This window comes from Embiotoca jacksoni, unplaced genomic scaffold (genome assembly GCF_022577435.1).
Source record: "Embiotoca jacksoni isolate LCO1_2020_lvr unplaced genomic scaffold, fEmbJac1.0.p SCAF_2, whole genome shotgun sequence".
NCBI classification, from domain to species: domain Eukaryota; kingdom Metazoa; phylum Chordata; class Actinopteri; family Embiotocidae; genus Embiotoca; species Embiotoca jacksoni.
In genome coordinates this window covers 23,645,073-23,661,157 of record NW_027185340.1, presented here as the reverse complement: position 1 = coordinate 23,661,157, position 16,085 = coordinate 23,645,073, and the positions used below count along the sequence as shown (strand labels likewise).

The 16,085-nt window shown below is 46.5% G+C and overlaps 1 protein-coding gene across 1 annotated transcript; it reads left to right on the top strand.

Moving 5' to 3' along the window:
- Positions 1-3,695: 3,695 nt before the first annotated feature.
- Positions 3,696-10,150, top strand: nyx (nyctalopin). The gene is made up of 4 exons (XM_069155310.1): positions 3,696-3,786; positions 5,468-5,754; positions 6,836-7,140; positions 9,334-10,150. The coding sequence occupies exons 1-4, from the start codon at positions 3,696-3,698 to the stop codon at positions 10,148-10,150; spliced, it is 1,500 nt and encodes a 499-aa protein (XP_069011411.1).
- The last annotated feature ends 5,935 nt before the right edge of the window (positions 10,151-16,085 follow it).

Genomic DNA, 16,085 nt, shown 5'->3' with positions numbered 1-16,085 from the left:
ACACACACACACACACACACACACACACACACACACACAAACTTCACCACCATACCAAACTACTGAAACCTTAATGTTCCACGGTACAATCATCATATCTCAGTGTTGTACTTCCAACTGTGGCAGCAGTTTGGGGGAAATTCTTTTTCTGAGATCATAAAAGCTCATAAATTACTTTTTTATGATAACTTGAAGAAAATATCAACAAAAAAACAAAACACCCGTCAATTGTTTATTTCAACATACACTGAACCTTTCAACTCTGAGAAGGTGTGAGTTCACCTGTATGTGTCAGCTGCACTTTATTTCAGTGAATCTTTTCATGAAGGTTTGTTGAGGTTTTGGTGAAACTTGTAAAGAGATGTTAACTCGACTGGACTGATACACAGACACATGTTTCGAAGATTTTCTTCATGCAGTTTGTTTCAGATCTGTATTGTAGTGAAGACTTTGAAGGGCCTTGTCCAATAAAGCTGCTTGGATTTAACACGGTTGTAACCATGACAGTAGACAATGCTTCAAATATGAATATTGAAGCTATAAAATCTAAAACGTCGATGCTTCACAGACATCTGCAGGTGGAGGTGGAGGTGGAGACCAAAGATGAGGAATTCAGCATCAGACACAAACGTGGACGCTGCTCTCAACCTCACCTGATGTTCCTGAGTCATGTGTTCAATTATAACCAGCCAGGTATTTTTTTGCAGAACATTATAATGTCAGTGAAGGTGACCTTTGACCTTTTGTGGTTAAAGCGTCACCAATGATCCAGTCCATCCCTCCTCGAGTCGCAGCAGTCCACCGGCTCAACTCTTCCAGATTATTTTGGTCTGTGGTAACTGAAGCTAACTGCTGAGAGTCTTGACGCGAGCGCTGTCATAAAAGGCCGGCGTGTTTGGGTGTGCCGAGTCTCCCTGATGTCCCAAATCCAGAGGTTTGTCCCGACACTGATGCCGTGTCGTCCCGATGCAACCAGATGTGCAGGAAGCATTTGTTCTGAACTTTGGAGTGAAACGCATTATGTCGACATTAGCGAGCCGTATCTCCTGCTCCCGCAGACGTGTCTGCCGTCGGACCATCTGTGGGAGCTTTTTAGGCACAAAACACCAAACGGGGGTTTTCATCCCGCATAATGGCCGTGTTTACCGCAGTTTTGGGGAGGTTTTTCATGTTACTTTAGGAAGGCCACGTGGTCTTAATGTGCTGAGTAGGTTTCATAACCGCAGAGTCAGTGACACCCATTAAAAGCCCGTTGTATAATTTCCATGTCATGTTGAGAAAAAGGTTTTTAAGTCGGGTGAAGTGAGCTACAGTTAAAGATGGCGCTCCGTACAGCTTGTTCAGTTTAGTCTTATTTAACAGATTGTATTGATCGCCTCGGTCATCAGATCACACCGCTGATGGCCTGCTGGTCTCCTGATCTCCTGATCTCCTGGTCTCCTGATCTCCTGGTCTCCTGATCTCCTGATCTCCTGGTCTCCTGGTCTCCTGATCTCCTGGTCTCCTGATCTCCTGGTCTCCTGATCTCCTGGTCTCCTGGTCTCCTGATCTCCTGATCTCCTGGTCTCCTGGTCTCCTGATCTCCTGGTCTCCTGGTCTCCTGATCTCCTGGTCTCCTGATCTCCTGGTCTCCTGATCTCCTGATCTCCTGGTCTCCTGATCTCCTGATCTCCTGGTCTCCTGATCTCCTGGTCTCCTGGTCTCCTGATCTCCTGGTCTCCTGGTCTCCTGGTCTCCTGATCTCCTGATCTCCTGGTCTCCTGATCTCTTGGTCTCCTGATCTCCTGGTCTCCTGATCTCCTGGTCTCCTGATCTCCTGATCTCCTGGTCTCCTGATCTCCTGATCTCCTGATCTCTTGGTCTCCTGATCTCCTGGTCTCCTGATCTCCTGATCTCCTGGTCTCCTGATCTCCTGATCCATTTCAGCATCTGCATTTCTGATCAATTTTATGTCCGACTTCACTCTGTATGAGTGTGTGTGTGTGTGTGTGTGTGTGTGTGTGTGTGTATATGTGTGTGTGTGTGTGTGCTGGTCGGGTGTAATCTGTGTTTCTGAATTCCCGCTCTGCCGCTGCGGTTTGATGAGAGCTTCGCTTTACTCCTGTAATCCTGCCAGCCGCCCATCTCCATCTCCACCTCCACCCCCCCCCCCCCCCCTCCACCCCTCCTCCCCTCCATCCCTCCATCCAGGGGATTTGACTGCCATTAAGAGATGGCTTTTTGGTGTGTGTGTTCCATCATCAACAACACACACACACACACACACACACAGTGCGCGCGGTGAAGAGGGGAAGATGAAGCGTAAAAAACACAACCACCTCCATTTTTAGCTGGAGGACGTGTCAGGCGGTTGAGTCCGCTGAGCTCTGCTTCGTTATGCTGCTGAAGGTGCTCCGTGCGGACTGATATGGGACGGACAGGATGGACACATGCATGGACATTTGTTTAGGGACTTTTAACACACATGGATGCAACTGTCTGGAAAGATCTACAGGTATGTCGCCTCCATCTCTGCGTTCCTTGAGCTCTGTGTTTTCCCAGGCTGGGATCTACTTTCAATTAGCATTTGCAAACATCTAAGATTGTACCTGCGTGTGCTTCACCATTATTATTTAGGTGATGTCGCTGAAACTATGTCCTCCAAACTGGATCACCTACACACATTCAGCAACTGGCTCTGTTACTTATTTATATAAAAGTTTATAAAAGTTCATCGTTAAGTGCTGCTGTGTTCTTTTTGTGCCATTTCAGACCTCCGTTAATCCTGGCATGTCCCAGATGAGAGCCTACAGTAATGACTCTCATCACTCTTACTGGTCAGTTTCAATCCCTTCACTTCTCTACCATTTTTTTTTTTTTGTATTCCTCCTCTTCAGTTGTATAAATGGCTTAGTTTCCTCAGTTTAAACCCACACTGGGTCAGAGCTTACTGAAAGATTTTCAGGAATTTTGTGCTCCAACACAGGCTGATTGATCAGACTAAAAGGCAGGGCTGAAGTCGAGCTAACGTGAACTGGATCGAGGGTGACATCCCAGGCACAGACAATACCTATTGTTGTGGGGCTAATCTCTGATGTAAGCTGTTCTTTCTTAATCACATCATCGTTTCACCAGCAGCTGGCAGAGAGACAGTTCAGCCTCCAGCCCGCCAGTCAACGTGACTCCAACATCCAATCAGTACTCCATCAGTGTCCTTGTGTTGCTGCAAACAGTAATTTAATATCTGTGTGTGTGTGTGAGGGGGGAGGAGGGGGAGGGATGGAGGGGGAACATGGGGGATGTCTTTTTAAAAGGAAAAATGTATTTACTGATGTGTTTTGTAGGTTTTTGTGGGATGAATCGGTCACATTTCATTTTGTGCGGAATCACATTCAACTGGAGGGAGAAGGGAGAAGTTTCAGCCAAAAATCTTGGTTGATGAATATCATGAACACATTTGTACAAAAGAGAGCAGAGTATATAAAAGAGTGTCTAAGAGAGGAACAGAGTGCAGGCAGGGTGGAGGAGAGTGATGTGAAACTGTGGTTTAGAGGCTGATGGAAAGACGTAAGCTGCTCGTTGGGAGTAATGAGGATGGACGAGATTAGGAAGGAGTGTTTTTGAGGGACAGCAGACGGTTTGCAGTCAAAGTGAGACAGTTGAGATTGAGATGGTCGGATGTGCGGAGGGGAGATACTTCATATCTCAGGAGAAGGATGATGAAGCTGGAGCTCACAGGCGAGTGGAGAGGAGGAAGGTCAAAGAGAAGGTTCATAGATGTGTTGAGGGACGACATGAAGGTGTTTGGTGAGATAGAAGAAGATGTAGAAGACAGGAGGAGATGAAAACAAACAATCTACTGACAGGAAGAGAAGAAAGATGAAGAAGAAAATATATGCAAAACAAAAGGAAACAGCCGAAATATCATAAAAAAAAAACCAAAGATTCAACCAGACAAATCATCCAAAAATAAATAAATGATGGCAACAGCTATTTAATTATAGCCTGATATACGGGTTAGTCCAATACATGTTTGCTTTTCACAATGAAATGTTTCCCGTGCAGTTTTAGTTTTTACTAATTTGCTCCATTAAGTCTCCTCAACCTTTTCTTCCCAATGTTGAATGCATGGCAATAATTTCTGTACGCATTGGTCAAATTTTAAGGTTGATTGACAATAAAACAAACAAACAAACAAACAAAATCTCACCACATGGTCCAAACATTAGTTTATCTGGACCTCTCAGTCATGCCAAAATAATATTTCAGAGCACTTCCAGCACCTCTTTTTAGCGAAAACATTTCCCCTCGGGGATTAATAAAGTAAATACCTACCTACCTACCTACCTCTTGTCAATATTGTCTTAAATTTCGGAGGTAGCCACAACATTTGAGAGAAAGAAAAGTCTCACCAGTGTGAAGCTTGTACTGTTAACCGTATTAGTTCAGCATGTTAGCAGTACAGTTGAAGCTTGCGGTCAGGTTTTTTTCCCCCATCAGATTACACAGCAGATTATCAATGATATTTTAATAAGAAATGAAATGTGAATATAACAAAAGTGATTATGATCAAAATTTTGTTCATACAAAAGTTCTGGAGACATTTTCATGTTGATCTGCAAACTGACATTACTTTAACTTAAAACCACACAAAAGATATTTTGACTTGTCAAACGCAGTCGACTGTAAAATTATAAAAAAAATAAAGACAGGGTGATGAATTTGATGAATTTGATGAATTTGGGGAAAATTAGCCTGCAAAACAACAGTGGAGCATTTTGATGCCAGCAAGGCAAGACTCAGGTCAACAAACTTAATTTGATGTTTTAAGAACTACAATCATCTGGTTGTTACCGAGACCTTGTCGAGATGTCTGTCCATTAAAGCGCGGTTTCATATCCCTGCAGCATTTATGTGCTTGAGTTTCAGGGGAGCTGGAAGGCTTTTCCAAAAACTTTGGTGAGAGCAAAGTTCGCTCTTTTCCTGTTCCCTAAACATCATCCGAGCTGAAGCTTCACATTACAGAGAGTAAAATCAATCGTCTTATCAAACTCTTGATAAGAAAGACAAATTGGCATATTTCCCAAAACTTGTAACTTGTATTTGTTACTGAACACCAAGAAACATGAGTTATAGTTGTGTTATGTCCATCAGCAGCTTTGTGTGACTTGTGGTCCCAACATTGTTAAGAATGCAGAGGTTGGAAAGTTCTGATGTTTTATAATATTCAGCATATGATAAACATAAACAGCTCCTGCCCTCAGACTGTAAAACATGTATGAAATCATTTATTCCACTTGTAGCAGTTGAATTGCAGTTATCGACATGCTACTACTCTTAAATCACATAAATATCAATATTTCTTCTTTTTTCCTTCTGGTGTATTCGAGTGTAACGATGTCATGTTTTTGTGGCTGCAGTGACTGTGACTGACTGCGGACTTGTTTTCGCTCCCTCGTGTCCTCCCGTCCTCCCGTCCCCCCTTCAGTCTCGGTGCTGTGCCTGCTGCCTCAGGCGGTGCTGATGCGGTGGGCGTGTGTTCGGGCCTGCCCTGCGTCCTGCTCCTGCACCCAGGAGAAGAGCTGCAGCGTGCTCTGCGACCGCACCGGCATGGCTGAACTCCCCAAAGAGTTTCCCTGCGAGGCCTCCACCATCAACCTGGAAAAGAACAAGCTCAAGTTCCTGTCCGAGAGGGCCTTCGGTACCCTGCCCTCCCTCAAGTCCCTCTCTCTGGGCCACAACAACATCTCCTTCATCACCCCGGGGGCCTTCAAGGTCTGCTCCAGTTTTCTTTTCCAGAAATAACAGGCTATGTTGTTGTGTTTCAATTTAATCTTTTAAAATACAAAACGAAGACAACTTTGAGACGTGTGGAGGATAAAATAGACCCTCAGAAACAAAAATTCGGTGCTTTCGCTGTACTTTCTTGACTGTTGTAAGCTGTCAGGGCTTTTTTTCTGTTAGTGGTAGTAAGAGTTTGGTTTACATTAAGCATCGCTCACATCATGTGACGATGTGCAGCTCCCTCCATCAGGATGAATGTAGTTATCAGACACATCTTTAATGAACAGAGGAAAACACCTGTCTCTGTTCTACGGTGGCGTTGAGAGAGAAAACACAAACGAATGAATAAAACAGCTTCACCAATTGTGTAACAAGTGTGCCCCGTATATATACAGTATGTTCAAAATGTTTCAGTTTTTCCTCAGAGACAGAAAACGCTGCCAGACAACCAGATACAGAAAACACACGACAATACTGAAAACAAAACAGCTGAAATTTCACTCTCTGAACATGTAGCTGCTATTTTTACTTACAATATGCATTTTCTATCTATTGTTTTAATATTTTGACAAAAAATAATAACTTATCCGACAGTAACAGCAAAACGCAACAACCTAATTTGAATATCAACTACTGGTGGTGGAGCTCGAACCATTACAGTGTTCCATTTGAAAAACAATAACAACAAAATAATGTCTATTCGTGTAATCTGAGCAACACCAGTCCTGTTTGATCAGCGTAGATCGATGAGCAGACAACATTAAACATGAGGCCCAAACTTAATGAAATAAAAACAAAACTACCTGCGTGACTGAAGTGGAAAATAAACTCCTTTTAAAAAAAGATTTTATATTGATGACACCAGAACGCCGTCACTTGTTTCTTGACCCAAACTTGCAGAGAAATTCATTTGGAGCCTTTTGTGTCGTCGCCTACAAAACCCTGATGTGATCGAAGTAACCAGATGTTCGGTTGATCGTTCGGTTGATCGTTCGGTTGATCGTTCGGGGTCTTGTCCACTAAACAGTTCAAGTGTACTTATTTAACACACAGCTCAACCTCCGTCCTGCAGGGCCTCTCCAACTTGGTGGACCTGAAAATGGCGCACAATGATTACATCAGCTACCTTCACACACGGACGTTTACGGGTCTGAAGAAGCTGGTGCGCCTGGACATGTCCGACTGCAACCTCTTCAACATCCCCGACCGCATCTTCATCGAGCAAACGGCTCTGAAGGAGCTGCTCTGCTTCCAAAACAACTTCCGGAGGATCCCCGGAGCCATCAGAGGCATGGAGAACCTGAGTCACATCTACCTGGAGAGGAACAAGATCGAGGCGGTGGCCTACAACTCCCTGCTGGGCCTCCGCAATCTCAAGTAAGTCACAGGCCGCCGGGAGGCAGGAAGTCAGCAGAGGTGGGAACGTCCCACTTCCTGTGCCGCCTTCAAACACCCGAGCTCAAGCTTACGGCAGGCGAAGTCGTGAGCGCGGCGCGGTGCGCTCGGCGTTCGAGCGGTTAGGTTGACGAGAACGGTGTTGCTAGGCAACAGGAACATGGACGGCGTTAACAATTAGCAAGATAGGAGGCGAGAAATATAATGCAGAGAATGCCCAACGACAGAAGCAGTGGATCGGGGGAGTTTCTTCCAATGCGTTATGGAATTATGAAGAAAAACTATGAACTAAATATTACATATTCAAATTACAATATATTGAGCTTCACATCCGAAGAACAATGAGCTTCCACGGCCTCCGCTGTTTCTGTAAATGTCAGCAAACACGGCACAACTCGTGAACTCAGATGTTGCGTGGACCGCTGGAGGGTGGCGTTCACACGGACTCTTCTGGTGAACCGTGAACACAACCCCGTCCGAAGGCAGCAGAAGTGGAGAATCTTTACAGACAGGCAGCATGGCCGCCGGCCGCCCCGGGCCGCCTGTCGCTCACAGCTTCAGTTTCCTTCTCTGTGATTATATTCTGGTAACTCGGCTCGTGTCCCGCCCCTCCTTCACTGTGATTGGATGACTGCTGACAGTGACGAGCGCAAAAAAATTGCCTTCCACTGTGATGCTGCTGTTTCCTTACAGCTGGACGTTCATTCAGTCGTAAAGATTTCAATGTTATCTGGAAATACATCATTTTAATTTAAACAAATAATGCCACGACTGAATTGTGTGTAATATATAAATGAAACAGTCATTTATTCAATAATTGTAATTGTTAAATACAAATGAAGGTTTTGTTTCATACTCGCATCGTTCCAATGACACTTGTTACACCACATTTTCTTTCACTGCTCGAGAACAACTTTAAAGTTGTTGTTGCTCCTGCGGCAGCAAACAGGAGCTCACTGGTCCGACTGCTTCACAGCTGTTGAGCAGGTTCAACAACTCTCAGGATTTATTGAGAAAAATAACATGCGTGCTGTTTCACTTTACATTTGTTTATCAGGCAGAACTGATTAGATTTGTCACATCATGCTTTAAAAGTCAACAATTGTATAATTTCCATAGCGTTGTGTCAATTACTTACAAACTTACAATCCCTATTTGTGTTGACATGCCAACAAACATAATTTATAATAATGTTTTTATGAAAAGCTTCTCTAAGATCAGAGCTGTTCTTTACTACCTTCTGCAATATCAAATATTCAATTGCTGTTTAATTGTAGCATTTTTAGAACAAGTGTAAAAATATGAATTTAACGTTTATTTTGACCAAAAATAGGAGTCTATCTCTCAGACAGCAGTCAGTCAGTCAGTCAGTATGTCGTATGTAGCCTGAGAGACGAAACCCAGGGCAAAATAAATCCACTAATCACTCACCCACAGTTTAAGCTTGCTGTGAGTGGACTGTAAAAATTGAAGATGAATCCGATTAACATTTTTACCGGCTCGTCTTTTCTCACATTGAACCGTCCCTTATGCTCAGCCTTGCTCTACATACGTTTGCATGTTATTTTATAATGTCGTTTAACATTGCAAATATATTATGGTTATTGGTTCTCATCGTAAAGTGTATTGTGACCATGTTGCACTAAAAATCAAATTAAATTATATTGAATGCTGATAGCTGGACAGTAGGTCATAAGTACAAGCCTGAGCACATATAAGAAATGTAAAGACTCCAAGGAAGAATTTTGGGAACAAATTGAGGAAATGTTTTTGAGCAATTTGTTACCAAAGTTGCATTGAACCTCTTCCTTCACTCTTTATTCACCACCACTCAAAACGCATATTAATCCTGAGCGAATGCAACACTTCCTCCTGTTTAAGAAGCTAAAACGCAGACAGTGACCCTGTTGTACAGATTAAACTGGGTTCATGACCCGTTTTAAAACATTTTCAGAAGGAACACATGGAGTGAAGGAATATTATTCATTCCATGTCGCTGGTACAATCTGCCCATCCAAATGTAGGACTTGGAGATTTTTTCGGATAAAATGCAAGTGTGGTAAAACGGAGTCATTATTTACCACCTGCCAATGACTGAGAACGTGAGAAGCTGTGAGAAGCTGTGAGAAGACCTTCCTGTAAAAACCACAGCTGAAACATCTCTGTCTTTCTCAGGTACCTGAACCTCCAGGAGAACCGCATCAACGTGATCCATGACTACGCCTTCCAGGACCTCGTGGGGCTGGAGAACTTCTACTTCAACGACAACCTGCTGTCTGATCTGCCCAAGGTTGCCTTCAAAGGTCTCAGTCGCCTGAAGATGCTCAACCTGGGGGGGAACAAGCTGACCAATGTGTCCAAGACCTGGTTCAGTGACCTGGTGGAGCTGGAGGTCCTGTACCTGGACCGGAACCAGCTGCTGTACATCGAGGAGGGCACGTTTGAGAACCTGACCTCCCTGATCACCCTCCACCTGAACAGCAACAACCTCACCATCCTCCCCTTCCCTGTTTTCCAGCCCATCTACTTCCTGGGCCGCCTGTACCTCTTCAGGAACCCTTGGGAGTGCGACTGCTCCCTCGAGTGGCTGAAGGAGTGGATGGAAAGCTACAAGCTCGTGCGGGACATCCCCTGCGCCTCACCCTCCTCCGTGGCGGGACTTGATCTCAGCGAGGTGGTCTTCACCAACGTGAACGGGACGTGCGTGGACCCCGGGGAGCTCAACCTGACCACGGCCTCCTCGGAGATCGTCTCCACCACGGAGAACCGCTTCAACAGCCTCATCTCCAAGCTGCTCCAGCAGGAGCTCCAAGAGGAGATGGGGAACAGTACTGAGAGCCTCCGCAACGGGACCCTGCTGGATCCCGAGGGGCAGCTCTCCGCAGGGGTCGGAGGTCAACGGGCTGAGGCGGGCCGATCCCTCCTCTGCCTCGTCGTGCTGTGGCTCATCGTTGGTTCGACAGATATCCACTCGTGTCTGCGCTGTACATGAGAGCCGTGCCGGGGTTAACCTGCTGACCCGCAGAAACAACATGGTGGAGCTGTTCAAATTGCCGACGAGTTAAGAGATGTTTTGATTTATCCGAGCAGGTGCGGAGGAATAACCTGGGTGTGGTTCCTGAGTCTGCTCTGCCACACAAAGGATTGCTTTCTGTGGTAAACTGAATGTTTCAAAATAACAAAGACTGCCGTCGTTGCGGCCTCATTTATTTTCATGAGCTGATTCCCTGTATAAGAGGACTCACAGCTACATGTCTGACACACGTCTGATACACGTCTGATACATGTCTGATACATGTCTGACACACGTCTGATACACGTCTGACACACATCTGACACGTCTGATACGCGTCTGATACACGTCTGATACACGTCTGATACGCGTCTGATACACGTCTGATACACGTCTGACACGTCTGAGTCACGTCTGATACACGTCTGATACGCGTCTGATACACGTCTGATACACGTCTGACACGTCTGAGTCACGTCTGATACACGTCTGATACGCGTCTGATACGCGTCTGACACACGTCTGAGTCACGTCTGATACACGTCTGATACACGTCTGATACACGTCTGACACGTCTGAGTCACGTCTGATACACGTCTGACACACGTCTGAGTCACGTCTGATACACGTCTGACACACGTCTGACACACGTCTGACACACGTCTGATACACGTCTGATACACGTCTGATACACGTCTGACACGTCTGAGTTACGTCTGATACGCGTCTGACACGTCTGATACACGTCTGATACACGTCTGACACACGTCTGACACATCTGATACACGTCTGACACGTCTGAGTCACGTCTGATTCACGTCTGATACACGTCTGACACGTCTGATACACGTCTGACACACGTCTGAGTCATGTCTGATACACGTCTGACACGTCTGAGTCACGTCTGATACGCGTCTGACACACGTCTGATACACGTCTGATACACGTCTGACACACGTCTGACACATCTGATACACGTCTGACACGTCTGAGTCACGTCTGACACACGTCTGATACACGTCTGATACACGTCTGATACACGTCTGACACACGTCTGAGTCACGTCTGATACACGTCTGACACGTCTGAGTCACGTCTGATACGCGTCTGACACACGTCTGATACACGTCTGATACACGTCTGATACACGTCTGACACGTCTGAGTCACGTCTGATACACGTCTGACACACGTCTGACTCACGTCTGATACACGTCTGATACACGTCTGATACACGTCTGATTCACGTCTGACACACGTCTGATACACGTCTGACACACGTCTGAGTCACGTCTGACACGTCTGAGTCACGTCTGATACACGTCTGACACGTCTGATACACGTCTGATACACGTCTGACACACGTCTGAGTCACGTCTGATACACGTCTGACACACGTCTGAGTCACGTCTGATACACGTCTGATACACGTCTGATTCACGTCTGACACACGTCTGATACGCATCTGATACACGTCTGACACGTCTGATACACGTCTGACACACGTCTGAGTCACGTCTGACACACGTCTGAGTCACGTCTGATACACGTCTGACACACGTCTGATACACGTCTGATACACGTCTGATACACGTCTGATTCACGTCTGACACACGTCTGACACACGTCTGACACACGTCTGATACACGTCTGATACACGTCTGACACACGTCTGATACACGTCTGATACACGTCTGACACACGTCTGAGTCACGTCTGATACACGTCTGATACACGTCTGATACACGTCTGACACACGTCTGATACACGTCTGATACACGTCTGACTCACGTCTGAGTCACGTCTGATACACGTCTGATACACGTCTGATTCACGTCTGACTCACGTCTGACACGTCTGATACACGTCTGATACACGTCTGATACACGTCTGACACACGTCTGAGTCACGTCTGATACACGTCTGATACACGTCTGATACACGTCTGACACACGTCTGAGTCACGTCTGACACACGTCTGAGTCACGTCTGATACACGTCTGACACGTCTGAGTCACGTCTGATACACGTCTGACACACGTCTGACACATCTGATACACGTCTGATTCACGTCTGAGTCACGTCTGATTCACGTCTGACACACGTCTGACACATCTGATACACGTCTGATTCACGTCTGAGTCACGTCTGATACACGTCTGACACACGTCTGATACACGTCTGATACACGTCTGACACACGTCTGAGTCACGTCTGATACACGTCTGATACACGTCTGATACACGTCTGACACACGTCTGAGTCACGTCTGACACACGTCTGAGTCACGTCTGATACACGTCTGACACGTCTGAGTCACGTCTGATACACGTCTGACACACGTCTGACACATCTGATACACGTCTGATTCACGTCTGAGTCACGTCTGATTCACGTCTGACACACGTCTGACACATCTGATACACGTCTGATTCACGTCTGAGTCACGTCTGATACACGTCTGACACACGTCTGATACACGTCTGATACACGTCTGACACACGTCTGAGTCACGTCTGACACACGTCTGACACACGTCTGATACACGTCTGAGTCACGTCTGATACACGTCTGACACACGTCTGAGTCACGTCTGATACACGTCTGACACACGTCTGATACACGTCTGATACACGTCTGACACACGTCTGAGTCAAGTCTGACACACGTCTGAGTCACGTCTGATACACGTCTGACACGTCTGAGTCACGTCTGATACACGTCTGATACACGTCTGATACACGTCTGACACACGTCTGACACATCTGATACACGTCTGATTCACGTCTAAGTCACGTCTGATACACGTCTGACACGTCTGACACACGTCTGAGTCACGTCTGACACACGTCTGATACACGTCTGATACACGTCTGACACACGTCTGAGTCACGTCTGACACACGTCTGATACACGTCTGATACACGTCTGAGTCACGTCTGATACACGTCTGACACACGTCTGAGTCACGTCTGATACACGTCTGACACACGTCTGAGTCACGTCTGATACACGTCTCACACGTCTGATACACGTCTGATACACGTCTGACACACGTCTGAGTCACGTCTGACACACGTCTGATACACGTCTGATACACGTCTGAGTCACGTCTGATACACGTCTGATACACGTCTGACACACGTCTGATACACGTCTGATACACGTCTGAGTCACGTCTGATACACGTCTGACACACGTCTGACTCACGTCTGAGTCACGTCTGATACACGTCTGACTCACGTCTGATACACGTCTGATACACGTCTAACACACGTCTGAGTCACGTCTGATACACGTCTGACACACCTCTGATACACGTCTGACACATGTCTGACTCACGTCTGATACACGTCTGATACACGTCTAACACACGTCTGAGTCACGTCTGATACACGTCTGACACACGTCTGACTCACGTCTGAGTCACGTCTGACACACGTCTGATACACGTCTGATACACGTCTGACACACGTCTGACACACGTCTGACACACGTCTGATACACGTCTGACACACGTCTGACTCACGTCTGAGTCACGTCTGACACACGTCTGATACACGTCTGATACACGTCTGACACACGTCTGATACACGTCTGACACACGTCTGAGTCACGTCTGATACACGTCTGACTCACGTCTGAGTCACGTCTGATACACGTCTGACACACGTCTGATACACGTCTGACACACGTCTGACACACGTCTGACACGTCTGAGTCACGTCTGAGTCACGTCTGATACACGTCTGACACGTCTGACTCACGTCTGAGTCACGTCTGATACACGTCTGATTCACGTCTGACACACGTCTGACACACGTCTGACACACGTCTGATACACGTCTGATACACGTCTGACACACGTCTGACACACGTCTGAGTCATGTCTGACACACGTCTGATACACGTCTGATACACGTCTGACACACGTCTGAGTCACGTCTGATACACGTCTGATACACATCTGACACACGTCTGATACACGTCTGATACACGTCTGACACACGTCTGATACACGTCTGACACACGTCTGAGTCACGTCTGACACACGTCTGATACACGTCTGACACGTCTGAGTCACGTCTGACACACGTCTGAGTCACGTCTGACACACGTCTGATACACGTCTGACACGTCTGAGTCACGTCTGATACACGTCTGACACACGTCTGATACACGTCTGACACGTCTGACACGTTTGACACACGTCTGATACACGTCTGATACACGTCTGAGTCACGTCTGATACACGTCTGATACACGTCTGATACACGTCTGACACACGTCTGACACACGTCTGACACGTCTGACTCACGTCTGATACACGTCTGATACACGTCTGACACACGTCTGACACGTTTGACACACGTCTGATACACGTCTGATACACGTCTGAGTCACGTCTGATACACGTCTGATACACGTCTGACACACGTCTGATACACATCTGATACACGTCTGACACACGTCTGATACACGTCTGACACGTCTGATACACGTCTGATACACGTCTGAGTCACGTCTGATACACGTCCGATTCACGTCTGACACACGTCTGACACACGTCTGACACACGTCTGATACACGTCTGACACGTCTGATATACGTCTGATACACGTCTGACACGTCTGACACGTCTGACACACGTCTGACACACGTCTGACACACGTCTGAGTCACGTCTGATACACGTCTGACACACGTCTGATACACGTCTGATACACGTCTGACACGTCTGATACACGTCTGATACACGTCTGACACGTCTGACACACGTCTGACACACGTCTGACACACGTCTGACACACGTCTGAGTCACGTCTGACACACGTCTGACACGTCTGACACACGTCTGAGTCACGTCTGATACACGTCTGATACACGTCTGATACACGTCTGACACGTCTGACACACGTCTGATACACGTCTGAGTCATGTCTGATACACGTCTGATACACGTCTGATACACGTCTGACACACGTCTGATACACGTCTGACACGTCTGACACACGTCTGATACACGTCTGAGTCACGTCTGATACACGTCTGATACACGTCTGACACGTCTGACACACGTCTGATACACGTCTGAGTCACGTCTGATACACGTCTGATACACGTCTGACACACGTCTGATACACGTCTGATACACGTCTGACACGTCTGATATACGTCTGATACACGTCTGACACGTCTGATACACGTCTGACACACGTCTGACACGTCTGATACACGTCTGAGTCACGTCTGATACACGTCTGATACACGTCTGACACACGTCTGACACACGTCTGATACACGTCTGACACGTCTGATATACGTCTGATACACGTCTGACACGTCTGACACACGTCTGATACACGTCTGATACACGTCTGATACACGTCTGACACGTCTGACACACGTCTGACACACGTCTGACACACGTCTGACACACGTCTGAGTCACGTCTGATACACGTCTGACACACGTCTGATACACGTCTGATACACGTCTGACACGTCTGATACACGTCTGATACACGTCTGATACACGTCTGACACGTCTGACACACGTCTGATACACGTCTGACACGTCTGAGTCACGTCTGATACACGTCTGATACACGTCTGATACACGTCTGACACACGTCTGATACACGTCTGACACGTCTGATACACGTCTGATTCTCTCCCTCCTCCTGCCGACAATCACAGCAGCAGGTGTTGATTTCAAACCGAGGAAATGTATACGTGAACATGGACTTTTTGTTGCATAATACTCCATTTTAATTAATATTATGTCATATTCATAGCATTACATCGTCTCTTAGGAGTGTTTTGTTTTTGTATTTTCATTCATATGTATGTGTAAAGTTAACGGGGATAAGAGCTCCTGTAGTTTTCTCCCAAACAGATCATTCACTCCAAATGT

Excerpts from the sequence above, each read along its gene's own strand:
- nyx (XM_069155310.1), top strand. The coding sequence starts at position 3,696 with ATGATGAAGCTGGAGCTCACAGGCGAGTGGAGAGGAGGAAGGTCAAAG. Across the intron at positions 5,755-6,835 it reads TCACCCCGGGGGCCTTCAAG|GGCCTCTCCAACTTGGTGGA; the intron begins GTCTGCTCCAGT and ends TCCGTCCTGCAG. Across the intron at positions 7,141-9,333 it reads CTGGGCCTCCGCAATCTCAA|GTACCTGAACCTCCAGGAGA; the intron begins GTAAGTCACAGG and ends TGTCTTTCTCAG.